This window comes from Molossus molossus, unplaced genomic scaffold, assembly GCF_014108415.1.
Source record: "Molossus molossus isolate mMolMol1 unplaced genomic scaffold, mMolMol1.p scaffold_m16_p_12, whole genome shotgun sequence".
Taxonomy (NCBI): Eukaryota; Metazoa; Chordata; class Mammalia; order Chiroptera; family Molossidae; genus Molossus; species Molossus molossus.
The window spans coordinates 44583088-44607880 of NW_023425347.1; the positions used below are offsets into that span (position 1 = coordinate 44583088).

Genomic DNA, 24793 nt, shown 5'->3' on the forward strand with positions numbered 1-24793 from the left:
ACAAAACCTAAAATATTTACTATCTGATCCTTTACAAGAAACATTTACCAATCCCTGACCTAGCTCATGTTAACTTTATTCCCTTCAGAAAGGCCTAGAGTGAGTCTCCTCCCCTCTCTCCCTCTAAAAGCAGTCTGCTTTTAGTCCTGGTGGAGATAATGAGGAATGCCTATGTGAAGTAATTTATTTTGCATTATCTGGAAAAACTCCTGCGGTTATTCTGTTTCAGGGTCTCTTAGGAACAATTTTTTTGTTTTTAATCCTCACCCGAGGACATTTTTCCATTTATTGTTCAGGTAGAGTGGGAGGGAGAGAAAGAGAGAGAGAGAGAGAGAAACATCTATGTGAAAGGGACACATCAAGTGGTTGCCACCCGCACGACCAACCAGGGCCAGGGACAAACTGCAACCGAAGTACGTGCCCTTAGCAGGAACCGAACCCTGGTCTCTCTGGACCAGAGGCCGACGCTCTAACCACTGAGCCAAACCGGCCAGGGCACAATTTTCTTTTCTTTACCCAAAAACTTACTGAGCACAGTCCCTTACTCTGGAATGCATGTTTTGTACTGAGACTCCAACAGCAAACTATCAAGATAGCACTCATAGAACTTGTATTTTCTTGATTCATAATTTAATTCCCAAAAAGGTTATTCGCCGACAGGTGTCAATTTTTGTTTATCAAAGTAAGAATAAAATAGTTTTATAATTATTTTATGCCTAAATTTCTTCTTAGATTTTGATTACTATGTTAGTTTGGGAAGATGATCTTTTTCTCCCACATTGTTTTAAAAGCTTTTTTTTTTTAAAACAAATGCCCTAAATATCTTTTTTAAAATATTAATAAGGACAAATATGATTCTCTTTGGCTTTATATTTCCACTACTCACTTTCTGAATTGTCTACAACAGTAATGTCTTATAAATATTAATTGTGTTCATAGGGGGGAAAATCACTGTTACTTCCCTTAGCACTTTGTCTATCAAGTATTTCACCCAACATTTATTAATGTGACTTGTGTTCAAAATCTCAAATGAAGAAACCTTTAACATAATTATTTGACAGGTGGAATAATTTACTATTTAAGGTAATAACACAAATTTTAAATATTACAGAATATATTACTGATGTCCATTTGAATGACCTGTCCACACCACAGATCCTTCCATCAAATGAAGGGGTTAATCCACGTTTATCAGCAAGCCCTCCCAAATCAGGCAATTTGTGGCCAGGAATGGCACCCACCCAGAAAAAAGGTAGATGTTTCAGTTACTCAGGTTACTTTGTTTTGATCATCTAAAGTATTAGTTATGAAATCGTATTCAATCCTTTATCATTGACAGCATTATTTTACACAGCCATGATTTAATTTCTTTTGTTATGTGTGGCACAAATTTGCATACAACAGAATTTACTCTTGGTTAGAGTTCTGAGTTTTAGCAAATGCATAGATTCTTGTTACCACCACCACAAACAGAATATATAACAATTCCAACATTCCAAAGAATTCCCTTATACTATTTCTTGTTCAGACCATCCACTTACTCCTTTCTAAGCACTAGCTCTGTTGCCCTCTTCTCTATTGTTTTGCCTTTTCAGAATGTCATATAAATGGAATCATACAGTATGTAGTCTTTTGAAACAGGCTTCTTTTATGTAGTGTAATGCATTTGAGATAATAGTCACGTTGCATGTCTGAATAGTTTCTTTTTATATTATTACTATTTCATTGCCTGACTATACTACTGTTTATTCACTCACTCATTGAGGGAAATTTTAATTGTTTCCTGTTTTTGGCAATTATGAGTAATGCTGCTATAAACATTTGTATATAGGTTTCTCTATGAACATAATTTTTCATTTGTGTAAAGACCTAGAAGTGGGGTTATTAGGTTTTATGCTTAATGTCGTATGAAACGTTTTCAAGAGTGGTTATATCATTTTGTGTTTCTACTAGCTATGAATGAGAGTTCCAGTATTATACACTGTAAAACTATTAAACTCTTAGATAAAACATAGGAAAAAAGTCTTAATCACCTTGTGTTAGACAAAGAATTATTTAAAGAAATCAAAAGCATGATCTATAAAAGAAAAAAATGTAAAACTTTCTTGGCAGAAGACATTATTAAGAGTGAAAAAAAGATGAGATGGGGAGAAAATATTTGCGAATCACGTAACTGTCAAAGCACTTGTATCTAGACTATATAAAGAACTCTCAGAACTTAATTATAGAATCAATTCTTCAAATATAGCTTTACTTAGTATAAAAAACAAACAAGTAAAAGCTAAACTGTTCTGGTTGAAGTCAAGATGGGGAGACTAAACCTCTTCTATTTCACTTGGTTTCTCTCTCTTTTAAGCAGTGCTCTTGAATGGTATTTCTTCAGCATAGTAAATCTTACTGTTAAAGATTCCAGAGAAAAATGCTAAAGGAACTACTTTGATTTTTTAAAATAAATTTCAACACTTGTTTCTCAGTCCTAGCTCAATCTGCATCATCCCCAAAGAGAAAAAAACAGCACAAGAAATACCGAAGTGTTATTTCAGACATATTTGATGGAACAATCATTAGTTCAGTGCAGTGTCTAACTTGTGACCGGGTGAGTATGAAGGAATTATAATACACAAATTTTTTGTTAAATGTTGGTTTTTAAAAAAATGACAAAGTGGTATGAAAAGTTTAACTCCTCATCAGTAGCAAGGAGCTGCTGATGAGTGTTTCTTGTGTTTACATCAGTATAATTGATTCTAAGAGTAGAATTGTTTTTTGGAAGTAATAGCAACATAGTTCTTAAAGGATGAGTCTTGACCCATCATTGGACAGGCTTGCATTAGCAGGAAGAATTAACGCCATTCTTCATCTCTAGTCACATATAAAGGTAATATGTTGCTCAGCAATAAGAACTGGTAGCATGCATATTCTTATAAGGCTGATGAAATTAATATGCTGGGAAACTGTTGCTGTTCACAGGCACTAGACTGTGATTGTACCTTCTACTTTTGGTTGTATAGCTTGTGAATACTTTCCCGTAAGATTGGAATGGGAGAATAAAGGTTCAGATTCATACATAAGAGCATACATTAAAATTATCATTAGTGCTTTAATAATACCTCTAAATCCCTGAGTTTCTCTGAACTTTTCTTAAGAATGGTTTTACTTCAGTGCAGGATTGAATATAACTACTGAAATTAAAATGACATCTCTCAAAAAAAAAAAAAAAAAACCAACAACAAAACCCCACAGAAGTAAGTTTTCAATCATTGTGTGAAAATCTTAAGTCAAACCTAAGGACCTCCAGTAGGGTCATTTCAATGTATGCTAATTTGGTACCAAATATTTAAATGGACTTATCCTGAACTGTTTTCAGCTGTTTAAAAATTACATGCTAGGTTTTACAACTTTAAAAAAAAACACAACATTTAAAAACTATCATGAGAGGTCATTTCCAAAAATAAATGCAGTAGTGCTTAAGAGTTTGGACCTCACGTCACAGTGGTTGGATGTGTGATACTTCTCCATGCTTCAGTGTCCTTGACTAATAGGATCTTAGTAGTTATCTCACAAGGTTTATATGGGAAGATTAAATTTAGAACAGCACTTGGTACAGAGCAAATAGTTTGCTGTTGTTATTACCATAAAGCAGTTTGATGTTTGTTTATTATAACTTGATTTGATCTTTGCAGTATAACATCTGTCCTCATAAATGTGTTTACTGGATTGTTTCCATCCCATCCTTAAAACACAAACAATTTTAGGTGTCTGTAACCCTGGAGACCTTTCAAGATCTATCCTTGCCTATTCCTGGCAAGGAAGACCTTGCTAAGCTGCATTCATCGAGTCATCCAACTTCCATAGTCAAAGCAGGATCATGTGGAGAAGCATATGCTCCACAAGGGTGGATAGCTTTTTTCATGGAATATGTGAAGAGGTATGTGTGCATTTTTAAAAAATTGATTGATTGTTGAAACTGCTGTTTCTGCTATACTGGCAGAACACTTCCTTTTTCTTTTTCTATCAATAATGTTTCAGGTTTGTTGTCTCATGTGTCCCTAGCTGGTTTTGGGGTCCAATAGTAACCTTGCAAGATTGTCTAGCTGCCTTCTTCACTAGAGATGAACTAAAAGGTAAGAAATATAAAACAGTTTTCATCTATGGCTAAATTGTTGTGAGTGATCTAAAATACTAGTAGGACTGCCCTGGCCGGTTTGGCTCAGCGGTTAGAGCGTCGGCCCGCAGACCAATGAGACCTGGGTTCAATTCTGGCCAAGGTCATGTACCTCGGTTGTGGTTTGTCCCCGGCCCTGGTTGGGGTCGTGCAGGAGGCAGCCATTCGATGTGTCTTTCTCACATTGATGTTTCTGTCTCTCTCTCTCTCTCTTCCTCTTTCCTAATCTGTCTGAAGATAAATGGAAAAATGTCCTCAGGTGAGGATAAAAAAAATTATTTAAAATATTAGTAGGACTAAATTAAAAATGTATTCATAAAAGCTAAATTTTAAGGAGCTTAAGTAGTACTTGCTCTTACTGCCATAGTGCCAGTATCTACCATGGTGATATAAATACTTCAAATCATATCCTGAAATAATTTATAGAAGTTCCTATAGTACAAGACGATATGTGAGGTGTCTTAAGACTGCTCAGGGATTCCAAGAAGGGGAAATTCAACTAATTAAAAGACTTATATATATCTGAACTACTCTGTGAAGGGGAATTCCTCCATAATATTTAAGATCTTTCAGTATTTTTATATGTCCAGCACCTTGCTTGGATATCTAACAGGCAGTCAGTAAATTTTGTTGAGTGAGTAAATGGAAAGAATGTTCTTTAAGAGAGGCCTTCAATGCCTGGGTAGTGTGGCTCAGTGGTTGAGCATCGACTTATGCACCAAGGGGTCGCCGTTTTGATTCCTGGTCAGGGCACATGCCCAGGTTGTGGGCCAAATCCCCGGTGAGGGGCATGCAGGAGGTGGCCAGTTGATGTTCTCTTTCTATCTCTCTCTCCCTCTCTCTTCTTCTCTCTTTGAAATCAATAAAGAAAAGAATTTTGAAAAAGAGAGGCCTTCAAGGTTAAAAAGAGAGGGAGGTCAAAAGTGCTTTAGGCAAGGTACACAATATGGGCTGACTCTTAAGCAGAGATTAAAAAATGTGAGCCGTGTGGTACTGTGCTACAAGGTTAGCATGTGGCAAGCTCAAAATAATTGCAGAACCAAAAGAAAAGACACTGCTTTTAATTTGAGAGGAATGACCAGATCTGTTCTGTTTTCAGGTGACAATATGTACAGTTGTGAAAAATGCAAAAAGTAAGTGTCATTGACATTGCTTTTAATTGCATGTTCTGTATTTTAAATTGTTTTGGTTTGGGGAGGTTTTTTGGTTATTTGAATTGGGCATGTGGAGTTAAAATTTGGCTTTATTTAGAAAAATAAAGGCTAGTAAAACTTTGTCTTAATAAAAATAGAGAGGCTGGTTGTTCTGTAAAACAAATTTGAGGCAAAATGTTAAATTTAATAGGCTTATCTAATATGTGAAAGTATATTTTGAGATTTAAAATAAATGTAATTTTATATAAAACATTACACATGCATTATAAAAGCTATACTGGAATATATAACATGTTTTCATTACATAGATTAAGTTTTATCATCATAAATAAGGGATATTCTCTTATGGATTATCATGTTATCAGACTAGATCCAGGAAGTGAAGGTAGTTGTAAATGTACCCAGTTTCAAATCTATGTAAAACTGAGAAAGGTTCTACCAACTTTGATGTTACTGCTGTGTTGATGGCAGAATAGAAAAACAGTTAAGCAAAGCATTATTTTGTTTCTTTATATCTACTAGTAGTTGCCTTGTTGTGTGCTATAATAAATTCATGTTTTTAAGGCTTGGTGGTAAGTTAGAAAAGTAATTGGTAAATTGAAGGCAAGTATGTTTGGGATAGTGAAACGGTAAATATTTTTTAAATCTCTGTAATAGAAAAATAATTACCTCCTAAAAAGATCTAGAATCTTTATAATACAAACTCTGACTGTTGGCAGTAACCACAGAGAAATGTTGATCAGCAGCTACTTGGTCAATAAGGATGAAAGGCTGCCTTGTACTTTCTAGAAAAAATTACACTTTTAGAGAATTGGAAAGTATTGTCAGTTTGTCCTTAAAGCTATATCTAAAGGGTGTTGGCCTCGGGGGGGACCTGGTTTGAAAAAAATTCACCAACTAAGACAAAGATAATACTAGAGAAGATGGAAAAGAATCTTGCATCTACTCCCAAATCCAAAGTAGAGATCTGTCAAGTATATATTAATATCAATTATTAGTAATAATCAGCCTTTATTTATCTCAAGTTGTTTCCACATTTAAGAGTGAAGGTTGTATTTGCAACTGCATGGATGGGTCTTTAGAGTATTATGCTAAACAAAATAAGTCAGATGGAAAAGGACAAGAACCATATAATTTTTTTCACTTATATGTGGGATATAAAACTGAAAGCAACAAATGTACAAAAAAACCAACAAACAAACTCATAGACACAGACAACAGTATGGTGGTTACCATAGGGGAAGGGGGGTCAAATATATGGTGATGGAAGAAGACTAGACTTTGGGTGGTCAGCACATGATGTATTATAGAATTGTACACTTGAAACTTAAATAATAATTGACCAAAGTTACCTCCCCCAATTTTTTTTTTTAATCCTCACCCAAGGGTATCTTTCCATTTATCTTCAGATAGAGTGGGGGTGGGAGGAGAGAAAGAGAGAAGAACATCAACATGAGAGAGAGACATCAATCGGTTACCTACCGCACAACCCCGACCAGGGCCAGGGACAAGCTGCAACCGAGGTACATGCCCTTGACTGGAACTGAACCAGAGACTCTTCAGTCCGTGGGCCGACGCTCTAACCGCTGAGCAAAACCAGCCATGGCTAAATTTTATTTTTTTAAACTTACCTTTATTGTTGAATGTATTACAGATGTCCCTCTTTTTTTCCCCCATTGACCCCCTCCTCCCCACTTCCACCCCTCTCCTGGCCTTCTCCACACTATGGTCTGTGTCCATTGGTTATGTATATATGCATATAAGTTCTTTGGTTTATCTCTTGCCTCCCCTTCTTCCCCCTGCCCTTTGAGGTTCCTCAGTCTGACAACCAATTTGTACTTCTTAATCCTTTCACCTTTTTCACCCATCCCCCAAACACCCCTCTCATCTGGCAACCATCAAAAAGTTCTCTGTATCTATGAGTCTGTTTCTGTTCTGCTTGTTCATTTTGTTTGTAGATGCAATTGTTGATAGATAATTGTTTATTGCCATTTTATTGTTCACATTTTTAATCTCTTTCTTCACAAAGGCCCTTCATCATTTCATATAACACTGGTTTGGTGGTGATGAACTCCTTTAGCTTTTTCTTGTCTGGGAAACTTTTTATATGTGCATCGATTCTAAAGGATAGCTTTGCAGGATAGAGTAATCTTGGATGTAGGTCATTGCTTTTCATCATTTTGAATATCTCTTGCCTGCAACGTTTCTTTTGAGAAATCATCTGACAGTCTTATGGGAGCTCCTTTGTAGGAAACTAACTGCTTTTCTCTTGCTGCTTTTAAGATTCTCTCTTTGTCTTTAACCTTTTGCATTTTGATGATGTATCTTGGTGTGGACCTCTTTGGGTTCATTTTGTTTGAGACTCTCTGTGCTTCCTGGACTTGTATGTCTGTTTCCTTCACCAAGTTAGGGAAGTTTTCTGCCATTATTGTTTCAAATAGGTTCTCAATTTCTCTCTCTCTTCTCCTTCTGGCACCCCCATGATGTGAATATTGGTACGCTTGAAGTTGTCCATGAGGCTTCTTACACTGTCCTCATTTTTTTGGATTCTTTTTTTTTTTCTTTGCTGTTCTGATTGGGTGTTTTTTTGCTTCCTTGTATTCCAAATCGATGGTTTGCTTCTTGGCTTCATTGACTCTACTATTGATTCCCTGTAAATTATTCTTTTTTTTTTTTTTTTTTTTTTTATCCTCACCCGAGGACATTTTTCCATTTTTTTGTTCAGGTAGAGTGGGAGGGAGAGAGAGGAACAGAGAGAAAGAGAGAAACATCGACGTGAAAGGGACACATCGAGTGGCTGCCACCCGCACGACCAACCAGGGCCGGGGACAAACTGCAACCGAGGTACATGCCCTTAGCGGGAACCGAACCCGGGTCTCTCAGGACCGCAGGTCGACGCTCTAACCGCTGAACCAAACCGGCCAGGGCGCTGTAAATTATTCTTTATTTCAGTTAGCACATCCTTCATTTCTGTCTAGCCCTTTTTTAATGCTCTTGAGGTCCTCACTAAGTTTATTGAGCATCTTTATAACCAATGTTTTGAACTCTGCATGTATTAGATTGTTTATCTCCGTTTTGTTTAGTTCTTTTCCTGGAGTTCTGTTCTATTCTTTCATTTGGGACATGTTTCTTTGTCTCCTCATTTTGGCTCTCTCCCTTTGTTTGTTTCTATGTATTAGATAGAGTTGCTAAGTCTCCTAGGCTTCATAGGGCCTATTGTAGTAGGTGTCCTGTAGGGTCCAGTGGCACAGCCTCCCTGATCACCCAGCTGGGCCCTCGAGGTGCACCCCTCGTGTGGACTGTACTCCCTTCTGTTGTAATTGAGTCTAGATTACTGTTGGTGCGTCAGTGGGAGGGATTTACTCAGGCTGATCAGCTGCAAGGACTGGCTGTGCCTAGTGACCACTGGCTTCTGCCTGCCTTGGAGGATCAGTTCTGCAGGGGCCCACCGCACCAAGCAAGATTTACTTTAGCAGGGCTCTGGAAACCCACTGATCCACTCCTGGAGGGTATCACTTGTGGAGGTGGCTGGGTAGTACTGCTTTGACGTGTTATGAAGCTGTCCACTGGGTTTGCTGGCTCTGGGGCAAGGTCAGTCATTGCCTGTGTTCTATCTGGGGCCACCCAGCATAAGCTACAAAGTGATCTGCAGATGGCTGCTTCTTGTGCTGGGCTTGGTGGTGCCCAGGAAAATCCAAGATGTGAACCAAGGCTGGCTGCTTCTAGTGCCAGGCTTGGGGCCACTTAGTGAGATGTATGGGGCTCACTGAGGCCAGATGCTGTTTGTTTGAGAGAATTTAGGAATATTTGAAGCAGGAGCCAAGACAGGCCAATTCTGTGGTAATTTAAAAAAATTTTTTTTTTTTTTTTAAGAATAATGGTTATAATATATTGACATGACCAAACAATTCTATTATATTGGGATTTTATTTTACCCAGTTTTACATGATAATCTGGGTGTTGATAAAGGCGTAACCAGGTCATAGATAGTAGGACTTATATTTTTAAAAATTAAATTTTCTTTTAAATTATAGTTGACAGTCAGTATTATATTAGTTTTAGGTGTACACATAGTGGTTAGACACTTTGTATAACTTACGAAGAGATTGCCTTGATAAGTTAGTACCCATCTGACACCATACATAGTTTTTACAATATTATTGACTATATTCCCTATGCTGTACTTTACATTCCCATGACTATTTTGTAACTTCCAGTTGTACTTTTAATCCCTTCACCTTTTTCACCTTTAACCCCCCTCCCATCTGGCAACCATCATTTTGTTCCCTATATCTATGAGTTTGTTTCTGTTTTGATTGTTCATTATAAAAAATTTAATTTCCTTCAAAGAATCACACAACTCACTGCATTTTTATTACTGAATCTTAGTTTAAATAATTTTTTACAATAAGGTACTCCCATGTTTTATTAGTGTGTATTATTTTTAAATGTGTAGCATATAATTCAGTAGTAAGCTTTTTTAAAAATCTTCACCCGAGGATATTTTTTCCATTGACTTTCAGATACAGGGAGGGAGAGAGGAGGGGGTGAAGAGGGAGAGAGAAACATCGATGTGAAAGAGACACCTTGAGCCCTGGCCAGTTTGGCTCAGCAGTTGGAGCATCGGCCTGGAGTCCGGAGAGACCTGGGTTCGGTTCCTGCTAAGGGCATGTACCTCGGTTGCAGTTTGTCCCTGGCCCTGGTTGGGTCATGTGGGTGGCAACCACTCGATGTGTCCCTTTCAAGTCGATGTTTCTCTCTCTCTCTCTCCCTCCCACTCTACCTGAACAAAAAATGGAAAAATGTCATCGGGTGAGGATAAAAAAAAAAAAAGAAGAAAGAGACACCTCGATTGGGTGCCTCCCTGACGACTCCAACCAGGGCCAGGGGTCAAGCCGCAACCTAGGTATGTGCCCTTGACCGAAATTGAACCCGCGACTCTGGTCTTTAGGCTGACGTTCTAACCGCTGAGCCAAACTGGCCAGGGCGTTTTTTAATGTTTCTTTTATTAAATATGTATTTAATGATTTTTTTTTAAGAGAGAGAGGAAGGGAGAGAAACATCTATGTTTCTCACATCGATAGGTTGCCTCCTGCACTGCCCCCACTGGGGATTGAGCTAGTAACCGGGGTGTGTGCCCTGACTGGGAATCGAACTGGGACCTCTCAGTTTATGGGATGACATGCAATCCACTGAAACCACACCAGCCAGGCAGTAGTGAGCATTTCTAGTCTGATGCCTTTTGTCTCTGCATTTTCTAAAATATTTTATTGAATATTTGAAAATATAAAGTTTTTGTCAATTCATATGGGAAATGGGTTTATTTTAACTGTTTTTCTCATTTCTTCCTTTAGGTTGAGGAATGGAGTAAAGTTTTGTAAAGTACAAAAGTTTCCTGAGGTATGGGCTTTATTATAATTCAACTTATTTTATCTGGTAGGAACATAAAGCATTAGTAGTAAATTTTTAGTATGGGGTAAAGAATGGACTATTTCTATTGACTAGTTGCTATGTATAACCTATTGAAATTATCCTTTATCTAGCATATAATTAGCAACAGAATCTTAATATTGCCTTTCTCTTTTAGATTTTATGTATCCATCTTAAAAGATTCAGACATGAACTGATGTTTTCCACCAAAATCAGTACCCATGTTTCATTTCCACTGGAAGGCCTAGATCTTCAGCCATTTCTTGCTAAAGATAGTCCAGCTCAAATTGTTACCTATGATCTTCTGTCAGTCATTTGTCATCATGGAACTGCAAGTAGTAAGTATACAGGTTTGACATATGTTTTTAGGTTAAATTAAAAATAGTAAATATCTGAGTTGATCTTTTATTTTATTTTATTTTATTTATTTTTATTTTTTGGTACGTGCCCCTAGCGGGAGCCAAACCCAGGACTCTGGTTCAGAGACTGATGCTCCAACCGCTGAGCCAAACCGGCCAGCGCTGAGTTGATCTTTTAAGTAAGACCTGATTGAACAAAAGAAAAAATTTTTAAATAGAATTTTATTTATTTAGTTTAAAATTTTGGTTATTAAAATTTTTTAGGAAATTAAATAATTTAACTGAAGTTTGAAATACTAGAAATTGTATTTTGTATATAGTTAAATAATAATTCTTTAACATCATTTTTACCCTGGGTATTTTTAAGATTACATTTTCTACCCTTATTTACATTTATTCAAATATTGGTGGTAAGGATACTACATACATACTGGAAGAGAATATTAGCATAGTTTTTGCTGTATCTTAGTCTCTGCTAAGAATGGAATATAAAAGTAGTTTATTGGTATTCCTGATTGATTCAAATTTTTTTCTTCTAAATTCAGGTGGACACTATATTGCCTACTGCCGAAACAATTTAAATAAGCTCTGGTATGAATTTGACGATCAGAGTGTCACTGGTGTTTCAGAATCTACTGTACAAAATGCAGAAGCTTATGTTCTTTTTTACAGGTAAGGAATAACTCACAGATAGGCTATTTTAACAAATATAAAATTACATCTCACTTTGGGGTAATCAGTAACTTCTAAGACTTTCAAAATAGATTGCTGTGTAAAGATTAGAAATTGTTTTACTCTCATTATCTGAGTAAAATAAAATGAAAGGTTGCATGCAGAACGATCAGTTAAGAAAATGTTAAATCATTTAATTAAAGGGCAAAGGAATATACAGTTGACCCTTGAACAACATGGGTTTTTATGTGGATTGTTTTTAATAAATACCTGTAGTATTCAATAAATACCTGTACTTCATGGTTGGGAGTCTGTGGATGTGGAAGGCTGACTGTATGCATTGAACTATGTAATTTTGTGTATTGATCTATGTAGTTTTATATAGGGAGCTTGTGCATTCACAGATTTTGTTATCTGCAGTGGGGATGGAACCAATACTCTGTGGCTACCAAGGGACAACTAAGTTTTTGGGAGTTGAAAGTTATACACAGATTTCCAAATGTACAGGGGAAGGGTGTATTGGTTGCTTTAATCCCCTGCATTGTTCAGAGATCAACTGTATTTTCTTTTAGGAATATTTGTTTTAATTAAAAAAAATATATAGGTACTGACAATACCAATTTTATAAAAGATTAAGTGCTAGCTACTGAAACAGCAAACAGATTAACTATTTAGATTGATTTTATTAACAAATATTTGTTAATAAATCTTTATATGGATACCAATAGTTAAGATACCGTATTGCCCTTAGAATTGTATAATGTAGTTTTGGGGGCTGATACACAGTATATTTTGCTTGAATAATTCCCAAGATCTAATAAGAGTAGTATTAATATATATGGTAAGTTTAATAAGGAAGAGGAAAAAACCCAATTACTAGTCTAATAGAATGAAATGCACATTGAATTTAAAGAATCCTTGTTCCTAATAGGAAGAGCAGCGAAGAGGCACAAAAAGAGAGACAGAGGATATCAAATTTGTTGAACATAATGGAACCAAGTCTCCTTCAGTTTTATATTTCTCAACAGTGGCTGAATAAATTTAAGACTTTTGCTGAACCTGGCCCTATCTCAAATAACGATTTTCTCTGTATTCATGGAGGTAAGAAATTCTGTAATGGAAATAATGGTAAGGATTTGCTGTTAAGTAATTTGCATATTAGGAAAGACCCAGGAATTTTCCTCTTTCACTTATTTCTGATTTCCCCATCTGCAATCTAACTTAAATGTGTTTAATTTGCTATGGTTTCAGAAATTGGGCTTTTTCTTCTAATTGTAGACTATCTGTAGTCTCTTCATAGAACAGATATTTTTGTTCTCAAAGCTCTAATTTCGTAATAGAGACAGTTACATAAACAAGCAATTATGGTACAGTGAGCACTTATATTACACACCATTTTTCTCAGCAAAGAGGCACCCAGCTACCAACTGTGTGCCTATCTGTGACTCCTATCCCTTTTGCTAAATGAAAATCTGTTTCTTTTAGGTATGAAAATATATTTAGAATTTAACAAAAACTTCATAATGTTATTCGCTAAATATAACTTATGTACTTGTGATTGGCTATGTTAGTGTTTGTTTCTATGAAAATAACACTGGTGTGATACCTTGATTACATTTCATGGTTGAAGACTTGATATTCTCATTATGTTTTTCAGTGAAACTCAAGAGATAGTAGGGATATCCTGTATTGGATTTAGAAACCCAAACCTTGAAAATATATCTGTATGTGAATTTTTCTCTCATTCCCCAACTTGAACTACTAACATAAGGCTCCTCCTGTTCTGAATCTCCCCATGAACCTTTTATGCCATTTATCTGTACCTACCTCTTATTACATTTATTTATATAAGTGTTTCATTTCTTCTGCTACTAAATAAGCTCCATGAAGAAAGGATTCTTATTTATCTCTGACTTCCACCACTACATAGTTAAGATTTAGTAAAGATTTATATAAGTTAAATACTTGAAGATCTTGGTTTACTGATTTTTCTCTATTTCAAGAAATGCACTCATCTTTAGGAGCATAGTCACCAAAAATGTTCTAGTTACTTAATTTTTAACCTTTTGGGGAGGGATTTCAAGAATAATGATTGAAAAATGTTAATGATTAATCAGTTAAAAATGAGTTTAACTTTTGAGAGTAATATAAAGCAATTTAAGAATGAGATAGACCCACCTAAACTTTTTTTTAGGGGTTCCTCCACGAAAAGCTAGTTGTATTGAAGACCTGGTTTTGATGCTGCCTCAGAACATTTGGGATAACCTATATAGCAGGTTTGTTTTTTAAATCAGACAATATGGTATCTTGAAAATCAGTTTGTGAAACTCATTAGAAGGGGATTGGATTATTTTATATATGCTTCTTGAGCTTTATGTTGCTTAAGTAGAATGTCCCCTTTTTCTTTTGTTTATTCAGTGTGAGTCAGTAGATTTTGTAGCTAGTTTGTCCCTAGTCTAGATAATTAATTGTAATTCTTATGCTCTGATTATCTGCATCTGTAAAAGTATTCTCTGATATTTAACTCTTAAATTTTAAAGTTTTACATTTTATTTTAAAGTATTTTACATGTAATTTTCTTAGTGAAATATTGAAAATAATTTATTATATAAATTCTTACTTGAGAGGTCAGGGGAAGCCTCTCATTAAAAGTTGATGAGGAGTATGGCAGTATAACTAAGAGTTATATGTTCTATGCTAAGTTTTGAAAGCCACTTCTTTTACTTTGTGTTGTTGCTTCAATCATATTTGTAGCAGAAGTAATTATAAGGGAAAGTTGAAATATAGGTAAAGCAGATTAGTTAATAAACTGATAAAGTCGCTGACCCTGATAAACATAAAGTCAAACCATTATGATTATTTGATTTTTACATTAGTTTAAATTTGACAATTTTTCTGTGAGGATTTATTTACTAGGGATTTAACCATTGTCTAAAAGTGGGAGACAAATTTTCTAGAGCATCAGCTCTTTTTCAAGATTATCATAATTATTAAATTTTTATGCTTTAGGTATGGAGGAGGACCAGCAGTCAACCATCTGTACATTTGTCACACTTGCCAAATTGAGGCAGAGAAAATTGAAAAAAGAAGAAAAACTGAATTGGAAATTTTTATTCGGGTAAAAAAAGTGATGCTTTTCAAATTATAAATATGATCTAGGATGAACTGACAATTAGCAGAACCGTGTTATGTTAAAAATGATTGGTTGAAAGAGTTGCAATAGACTTTAAGTGCTCTGAGTATATCACAGGGCAGATCACGACAATGAAATGAGTTAGTTCTCTTTTTGTGGGTTTTTGTTTTCATGGATTGGTAATAAATTTTGTTTTATGGATTGGCACTTGCAAGAAATCTCCTTGTTGAGGCCGTAAATTATTGGTTTCCTTAAGTTAGTGTTTTTCTGTAAGCATTTACCCAGACTGCATTCTCTATTTCCATCCCTTTGTGAGATATAATATTGTTTTGTGGGACACTCTGTACTTATAAATATACCTAGTTTCTTCAAAGTGAGTTTATTATGTGTTCCTTGATTGCAAGCTACAGAAAGTCTGATCCTAGAATCAGCAGGGAGGGCTGAACAACCAAGTTTTATGGACAAGGACTAGTACAGTTCCATTTATTGAGGTTGCAAGAAGTAAGTCTCCTCAAAGTGCCGCTGTCAGTAACACAGCTCTAACTATTTACTTATGATCCAAATTCATCTTATTCTACACACACACCCACCTTTTAAACAAAGCAATGTGTTGGCATAAATAATAACACTGGAATACAAAATAGGTACCTTTGGTAGACTGGAGATTAAGTGAAGTTTCTGAAAAATTATAAAAGCAGATAGGATCAAATTGAAAAAGTAGCCCAGCTGGTGTGGCTCAGTGGTTGAGCGTAGATCCATGCACCAGGAGGTCGCAGGTTCGATTCCCAGTCAGGGCACATGCCCAGGTTGTGGGCCAAATCCCCAGTCAGGGCGTGCAGGAGGCGGCCAGTCGATATTCTCTGTCATCGATATTTCTATCTCTCCCTTCCTTTCTCTCTAAAATCAATAAAGAAAAAGTTTTTTTAAAACTTGAAAAAGTAAACCAAAGCTATATAAAGTGACCACACAGGCTTCTTGGCTTAGAAGTGACATACAATAATGACCTCAGCATTCTCCTCTGCACTGTATGAGGCAGCAGCATAAAGGTGTCTGTTTGGATGGAGCAGTGAATGTGGACACTTGGTCAGTTAAAGAATGCTTTATTTTAGCCTTTTTTTTTTTTTTTTTTTTAATCTTCAGATAGAGCAGGAAGAAGAGAAGGGGGAAGAGAGAGAGAGAAACATCGATGTGAGAGAGAGACACATCGACTGGTTGCCACCCACACAACCCCGACTGGAGCCGGGGACATACTGCAACTGAGGTACATGCCCTTAGCAGGAACCAAACCTGGGTCTCTCTGGTCCGTGGGTCGACGCTCTAACTGCTGAGCCAAACCAGCCAGGGCTATCTTAGCCTTCTTTAATGTGTAATGCCTAGAAGGCTTGTAACACCTAGATAGAAAGAATTATGATTTCTTAGATTACGCATAAAATAAATATTAATCCTTAGGGAGATGCATAAGGATATATCCTGAAAACAAAACTCAATAGATGGGTTGATTGAATGGCAGAATAAATACTGCTGGAGAGCAAATTAGTGTACTGAAAGATCTAGCAAAAGTTTCTCCTAAAATGAAGTGCAAGGATAAACAGGTAGAAAACAAAAGTTTCAACATATTGGATAGATACAGAATCCAATGTTTTTTGTTTTTGTTTTTGTTTTTTTTTATCCTCACCCCAGGACATTTTTCCATTTTTTGTTCAGATAGAGTGGGAGCGAGAGAGAGGAAGAGAGAGAGAGAGAAACATCGACGTGAAAGGGACACATCGAGTGGCTGCCACCCGCACGACCAACCAGGGCCGGGGACAAACTGCAACCAAGGTACGTGCCCTTAGCAGGAACCGAATCCGGGTCTCTCTGGACCAGAGGCTGATGCTCTAACCACTGAGAAAAACCGGCCAGGGCTCCAATGTTTTTTTTTAATAGGAATTTCAGAAGAGCATAGAGGGCAGAACTACTTTTAGAGCAACATTTTAGAGAAATTTCTCAGAACTGGAGATAAACAGATGCTTTTAAATTAATGAGGTGATATACTTAACTAAAATTTTAAAAGTCCTCCCCTAGACACGTAAGGACGAAATGGCCTAATGCCAGAGAAAAAGAAAGTCCTAAAAGTGTCCAGACCAGGTAATGCTATGAATTGAAATGATTCATCTGGGAGAATTAGTCTGACATTACATTCCAGAACTCTCAGTTCTCTAGATATAAGTTGTACATCACAGAAAGTCCTAACTTTAATGCTATATCTTGAGACAAACATGCTTTCTTTGTTAACCATCAGAGACAGTCACATTTTTCATTGCCTTTCATTGTTCTGTGGAAGCAGATACCTTATGCCCAGAAAGATCCTTGACCTCAAAGAACATACATTTAATAAGTAACTAGTAGAGGTGATGAGTTCTGTGGCAATAGAAAATATCTAAAAGGATAAGAGAGATCAGGAGTATAGTGATGATAGGGGAGTGAGGTACAGTTTTTAAAAATATATATGTATATATATATTTTTTAATTTTAGAAAGAAAGGAAGGGAGAGAGAGAAACATTGATCTGCTGCCTCCTGCACGCCCCCTGCTGGGAATTGAGCCTGAAACCTGGGCATGTGCCCAACCAGGAATTGAACTGGTGACCACTTGGTACATGGGTCACTGAACCACTCCTGCCAGGCGTGAGGTGCAATTTTAAGTAGGATGATAAAGATGGGGTTCACTGAGAAGGTGACATTTAAGCAAACATTTGAAAGAGGTGAGGGAGATATTTAGATATCTGCAAAAAGAAGGGATAGGCATGAAAGAACTTTGAGTGGCAGGAATGTGTTTGCTTGATTCTGGGTATAGCAAAGGTCCATGTGAGCACAGTGAATAAATGAGGAAGAGAGTATTAGAAGATGAAATAAAATCATGGGGCCAGATCATGGAGGTACTTCTGGGCTATTATAAGGATCTTTGGGGACAATGGCAGGGTTTTGATTAGATTTGATTATAGGAGAGATATGGTCTGAACTTGTTTTTGTCCACCAATAGTGTGTACTATGGGCATTTAGTTGCCCATCATGAAATATTTTTAGGACTCTCACTGTCTTTTCACACTATTACAGTTAGATAAATTCCAAATACCCATCATTTTCCTCAGTCACTGCTACCTCCACCTCTTTCTATACCAGTTATTTTTTTTTTATCCTCACCTGAGGACATTTTTTGTTCAGCTTGAGTGGGAGGGGGAAAGAGGAAGAGAGAGATACAGACAGACAGACAGACAGACAGACATCGACGTGGAAGGGACACATCGAGTAGCTGCCTCCCACACAGCCCTGACCCAACCAGGGCTGGGGGCAAACTGCAACCGAGGTACGTGCCCTTAGCGGTAACCGAACCTGGGTTTCTTTGGACCACAGGCCAACGCTCTGACCACTGAGCCAAACCGACCAGGGCTATACCAGTTTTTTTGTTAATTGAGTTTCTTTAATTGAAAGCAGTAGAAGCCAGAATGACTAACTTAAGCTACAAAGAAATTTATTGAAAAGAAAAATTCAATTGCCTGGCCAGTGTAGCTCAGTGGATTGAGTGTCATCCCATGCACAAAGAGGTTGCCGGTTTGATTCCTGGTCAGGGCATGTGCCTGGGTTGTGGGCTCAATCCCCAGTGGTGGGGCATACAGGAGATAGCCAATCAATGTTACTGTCTCATCGATGTTTATGTCTCTTTCTTCCTTTCTTTCTCAAATCATAAAAACATATTAAAGAAAAAGAAAAACTGAATAGCCAGACCTCCAGAAATTCAGGAACCAAGGTATTCCTAATATATAGCTAACAGAATTGACATTGGAATGACTCCCTTCTAACCATTAGGCCACTTTTCTGAAGATTTACATTTCTAATTGAGTTTTGCCTTGTTTGAGTCACAGACCCATTCCTTAGGCATTAGGACTAGAGGAAGGAGTGGAACATCGCAGGGACTGTCTACCACTTTTGAGAATGTATTCTATATATATATGTATATTGTCTGTGAAATGATGTATATAAGATTATTCATTGCAGCATTGTGTTTGTAATAGCAACATGTCCACCAATATCTTAAGTGAACACAAGTATATATAGACAGTGACTATGGTATGTTTAAAGAAGATTTACACATCAGATTTTTAATAAATATGTAGAGCATTTGTTTTGAAGACTTTGCCTTGACTGTCTTCACTTATCCAATCTTTTATGTGCTTTCTTTGTGTACTTGCTAAAATTTAAGACATAATCTAGAATTGTTTTTTAATAGGTGTTATATGTATGCTAGTACTGAGGTAACAGCATCAGTGTACATCACATTCTTTGTGTATGAGAAATTGGCCTTGTCAGATGCTGAAGTAGGATGATTGTATTGTTCTGCTACAAAGGAAGTTCTAAATATTAGGTGAATGATTTTTTTTTTTTCCTCCCTATAGCTCAACAGAGCATTCCAAGAGGAGGACTCTCCAGCTACTTTTTACTGCATCAGTATGCAGTGGTTTAGAGAATGGGAAAGTTTTGTGAAGGGTAAAGATGGAGGTAAGTGGTTAACGGAAAAATGAAATTCTGTGCAGATTTCTTGTTTATTTAACAAATATTTTTTGAATATCTATATACACTTGGGATTACAGCAGTGAACAAGAGAGAAAAAAAATCCCAGCCCTCAGGGATCTTACATTCTAGTTTATATTCTGGTTCTGGGAATTTCTAATTTTCTTAAAATCTGTTTCATCAATTATAACATTCATAGTAGGAATAAAGGAACTAAACAATATTAGTCTGTGGTTTTTATTGATTTCTCGAGAAAGAGGAAGGGAGAGGGACACAGAGAGAAACATTAATGTGAGTGTAAAACATCTATCAGCTGCCTCCTGCAAGCCCCCTACCAGGGATCAAACCTGCAACTAGGGGATGTGCCCTGATAGAGAATCGAACTGGCAACCTTTCAGGGCACGGACGACACCCAACCAACTGAGCCACACCAGCCAGGGCCAGTCTGTGATCTTAATATTGAAGAGTGAAAAAATAATCCACCAAACAATAAGATTAGTTAAATTATGGTTTTATCCATTACAGTGGGATACTAGATGGACTTTACAAATAATTTTTGTGATAATATTTAGTAATATTGTCCCAAAAAATAAGTTATTGATATGTAAAAAACATTGCAATACAATATGCATAGTTTGTACCTTTTGTATTAAAAAACTAGCAAACATATGCAAAGGCAAAAAGACCACGCAAGTACTAAAACAATTTGCTTATCTTTTTATAGCAGGAATACAGTGTATTTTCTTCCTTGTACTTTTTTTTTTTTTTTTTTTTTACAGCTTTTGATAATGAACACACACTGTACTTTTGTATTCAAGGGGAAAACAGATAAGGAGTTTTCTTAACTTAGAAAAGGATACATTTTGGAGTGAGGTTAACCAAAGAATGTATATGCATATATGCATAGCCCATGCACAAAGACAATAGTGTGGTGAAGGCCTGGGGTAGAGCAGGGGCTGGGTGGAAGGGGGCAAGGGGAAGAAAATGGGGGACATCTGTAATACTGTCAATTATAAAAAATACATATTTTTTAAAAGGATACATTTTGACTGGGAAAAAAGGTGAAGGGATTAAGCAAAAAAAACATATATGTGTGTGTGTGTGTGTGTGTAAAACACGTAGACACAGATAACAGTATAGTGATAGCCAGAGGGAAGTGGGGTCAGGGGAGGTGGAAGAGGGCAAAGGGGGTATAAATGGGGACATGGAAAGAGACTTTACTTTTGGCGATGGGCACATGATGCAGTATGTCGATGATGATGTGTTGAGTTGTATACTTGAAACCTGTAGGATTTTGTTAACCAATTCACCCCAGTAAATTCAATTAAAAAGTAAAAATTTAAAAAGGATATATTTTAACATTTCATTTTAAAATGCTTTTATTGTTTTTAGTTTAATGACAATCTGAAAGAAATTAAAAACTGCATATTTTCTTTTTAAATTACAAAGGAATTGTTCTTTTATATAATTAAACATGCATTTTAACCTGTAATCTTTACTTGGATAGTTAAGAAATCATTTCAATTAGATTTTGGGTGGTAGTAAGAGAGTCTCTCTTTCCTGGCTCTGTTTTGGGGGAACTAAGACATAAGAAAGAAGAAGTTCAGAAGACAGTTGAGAATTTAGTGTAATAATCTGACTAAAAAATAATCTGATTGTATAGTTATACCCTTCAGTTAGTTCAGGCACAGAAATGTGCATTTATTTGGTGCATTTATTTGAAAACTATGCATTTTGATTATTTGTTTTTTTCTGTTAACGTAGATCCTCCAGGTCCTATTGATAACACTAAAATAGCAATCACTAAATGTGGCAGTGTAATGCTCAGGCAAGGTAAGTTTGACATTTAAGCCTTTACTTATTGTCACTGTTAAGACATCACTGGCCATCTGTGCCATTTTTTAAACTCAGCTTAATGATGTAATTCATCCATGAAGTAGGACAAATAGTGGAAAAGCTGCTAGTGTTTAATTTTTCTGAAGAAAGATTTTAAGGCTGTTGATTGGAGCTAGGAAAAAGGATCTTTTAACTTTTTAAGACATACCATAAAGTTGCAGCTTTTGATAATATGGGCTGGTAGTCTGAAGATTCATGTTCCAAAAGTCTCAATTATCCATAGAAAATTTATGCTTTGGGGTGGGGGGAGGGGGAAAGGTGGTACATTATGAAAACTTTTGCAATATGAATTTGTAGATTTGTAAATACTATTCTTTCTATATACACTTACTTTTAGGAGCAGATTCTGGTCAAATTTCTGAAGAAACATGGAATTTTCTACAGTCAATATATGGTGGAGGGCCTGAAGTTATTCTACGACCTCCAGTTGTTCACGTTGACCCGGATATACTACAAGCAGAAGAAAAAATTGAAGTAGAAACTCGGTCTTTGTAATTTTGAAGATAATAGTGTTCTAATGAGAAATAATTTTCACTTCCCCTGTCCTATATACATGCAGAAACATTCCTAAAAGCATGTTTATTTTCTTGATTTCTAATATTTTATCTCATTTCTTTTTACTGGGCATTATGCAAAAATGTGTTAAAATGTTTAATATACTACAGGTTGGTATATTTCATGCTTTAACTTAACATAGTCTTTCAGTGTAATATTTTTGAAAGAGGAATAATTGTGATTATTTGGTAATCAGTAGATTATCTTTGATCTTTATACTACGTGCAAATCCACAGTATCCTTTATAGTTTTGTAAATAATTTTGCTTTGAAAACGTTTTCATTACTGTAAACCATCATAACTCTGACCAATCTTTTCAGTTCTCTAAAAACCTAATTTAATTGCGTAGTTTTGACATGGCTTCATATAATAAAGATCCTATTTTAAATTGAGTCATAGTCAGAAAAATGTTAATTTCCTAAAGCTCAGGAAACGTTAGAGTGTCACTTCTTTTGCACTGCAGCACATAAACTAGCATATTAATATTTGCAAAATGTCTTTTTGAATGTATCAAGGATGTATTTAGTTTGAGTGGAATTTGTGTCAGCTGATATCAGTAACTTATTGCCTCTTATACTGTAAAATATTAAACTACTATTCCTATCTACAACCTTGGATAGTATTCATTATTATCAATAAGGAAACTTAGTTTTAGGGCACTTTTATTTTGAGAGCATGAAGTATGGAATGTGTCAGTGAGGTTGTTTATAAAGCTGAAGCCACTTGCAAAATGATTTTTTAAAAGAAATGCATAAAGTCATTAACAGAGTATGCACCGCTATTTGCTTGATTATGTGATGTCAAAAGTTTAAATATATTCCAAGTGCAGAACCAAACTGGGTTACTTTTAATACGTTGAATAGCATTCACAATGGCTTTGTTTTTGTTGGGGGCATCTACCACCAACTAAAACAGTGTTGTTTAAATTAGTTCAATAAAAACAATTTTAAAATGTATAGCTTGGATGTTGAATTTATTTGATTGATGTTTACAGTGAAGGGTATAAAGTGTTAATTTTTTGTTTTTTTAAATCCTCACTCGACATTTTTGCATTTATCTTCAGATAGAGCGGAAGGGAGAGAGGGAGGAAGAGAAAGAGAGAGAAACATCGATGTGAGAGAGAGAGACACACATCAACTGGTTGTCACCCATACGACCCCAACCAGGGCCGGGGACAAACTGCAACCGAGGTACATGCCCTTAGTGGGAACCAAACCCAGGTCTGTCTGGTGTGCGGGCCGATGCTCTAGCCGCTGAGCTAAACTGGCTGGGGCTAAAGTGTTAATATTTATGTCCTTCTGTTATGTCTTAATCAGAAGGATGTTTAATGAAATGATGAGCTTATTAATCAGCCATTAAGTCTGTTTGAATTTTTTTAAAATTGTTTTTACAGTTGACCCTTGAGCAACATGAGTTTGAACTGTGTGGGTCCACTTATACATGGATTTTTTTTACTGTAGCTACTGTGAATATTTTCCTTATGATTTTTTAATAACATTTTCTTTTCTCTATTTTATTGTAATAACATAGAAATATATTACATATACCATACAAAATATGTGACTTCCTTAGGATAGCATACTACCTCCCAGCTCTTCCAAACCTTGCTCTTCACCTGGCTGTAGTAGATAACCTTACCCCTCTTTTGCTAAGATTGAGGAGCTATAAACTCCTTATTCTTCCTTTTGTTTCCATCTCTTAATATTTGTCTTTCTAGATTAGAGAAAAAAGCCCTTCTCTTTGCCTTTCTGATTTCCTCTTACCCCATTAATTAGTTGATTCACTCAGTGTACTTTTGTTTTGTTTTGTTTTGTTTTTATCCTCACCTGAGGATATTTTTCCATTTTTTGTACAGATAGAGTGGGAGGGAGAGAGAGGAAGGGAGAGAGGGAGAGAAACATAGACATGAAGGGACACATCGAGTGGCTGCCACCCACACGACCAACCAGGGCCTGGGACAAACTGCAACCGAAGTACTGCCCTTAGCGGAAACCGAACCCGGGTCTCTCCGGACCGCAGGCCGACGCTCTTAAGCGCTGAGCCAAACTGGCCAGGGCACTCAGTGTACTTTTAATGCCCTCTCTCACTTGCCTGTACGTTTTTGGTTTTTTTTAATCCTCACCCGAGGACATTTTTCCATTTTTTGTTCAGATAGAGTGGGAGGGAGAGAGAGGAACAGAGAGAGAGAGAGAAACATCGATGTGAAAGGGACACATCGAGTGGCTGCCACCCGCACGACCGACCAGGGCCGGGGACAAACTGCAACCGAGGTACATGCCCTTAGCGGGAACCGAACCCAGGTCTCTCTGGACCGCAGGCCGATGCTCTAACCACTGAGCCAAACCGGCCAGGGCTGTACGGTTTTTTTTAATGAGCAAAAGTTTATTTAAGAATTACAGAGGTAGAGGAAGTGAGCCAGCTGGGCTGCGTGGGCTCAGGAGACAAGTTACAGAGGCAAAAGAAGGGTCCTTAGAGTTTAGGGAAAAGGCAGAGAGAATGCACGGGGTGGGGGGTGGGATGGGGAGGATGTGAAGGGCTAGGGGGATGGCATAAGTGTGCTCCAGAGAGAGCGCTCTCTGGGGAAAGATGGGGGTGGGAAAAGGCGCAGGTGTGTTCAAGAGCGAGAAAGAGCGTGCCCCTCTACATTTTGAAATCAAATGTCCACCATAAATCTCAAAACTTTCACTCTTCACTAGCACCTTCCCCTGCCTTCAGATGTGCTATATATTCCCCTACTGGAAAGGAGATGAGAGAAATGAATATTAACCAGACTAATGTGCCACACCTGTTTTTTATTGACTTTTAAAAAAATACCCTTTTATTGATTTTTTTTTTTTTTTTAATCCTCACCCGAGGACATGTTTCCATTTTTTGTTCAGGTAGAGT

The 24793-nt window shown here is 36.7% G+C and overlaps 1 protein-coding gene across 5 annotated transcripts in view; it reads left to right on the plus strand.

Moving 5' to 3' along the window:
• The window catches only part of USP33 (ubiquitin specific peptidase 33), a 57477-nt gene extending 35486 nt beyond the window's left edge, over positions 1-21991 (plus strand). For 3 of the 5 annotated variants that reach the window (XM_036255973.1, XM_036255976.1, XM_036255975.1), the window contains exons 11-24: positions 1112-1252; positions 2475-2596; positions 3753-3925; positions 4027-4121; positions 5262-5295; positions 10671-10716; positions 10904-11084; positions 11651-11777; positions 12709-12878; positions 13972-14053; positions 14787-14895; positions 19342-19444; positions 21221-21289; positions 21690-21991. In XM_036255973.1, the coding sequence (XP_036111866.1) occupies positions 1112-1252; positions 2475-2596; positions 3753-3925; positions 4027-4121; positions 5262-5295; positions 10671-10716; positions 10904-11084; positions 11651-11777; positions 12709-12878; positions 13972-14053; positions 14787-14895; positions 19342-19444; positions 21221-21289; positions 21690-21847 (1610 nt within the window). In that variant the 3' untranslated portion in view covers positions 21848-21991. The remainder of the gene's footprint in view (positions 1-1111; positions 1253-2474; positions 2597-3752; positions 3926-4026; positions 4122-5261; positions 5296-10670; positions 10717-10903; positions 11085-11650; positions 11778-12708; positions 12879-13971; positions 14054-14786; positions 14896-19341; positions 19445-21220; positions 21290-21689) is intronic. The other 2 variants (XM_036255974.1, XM_036255977.1) reach the window with 2 other exon arrangements.
• The last annotated feature ends 2802 nt before the right edge of the window (positions 21992-24793 follow it).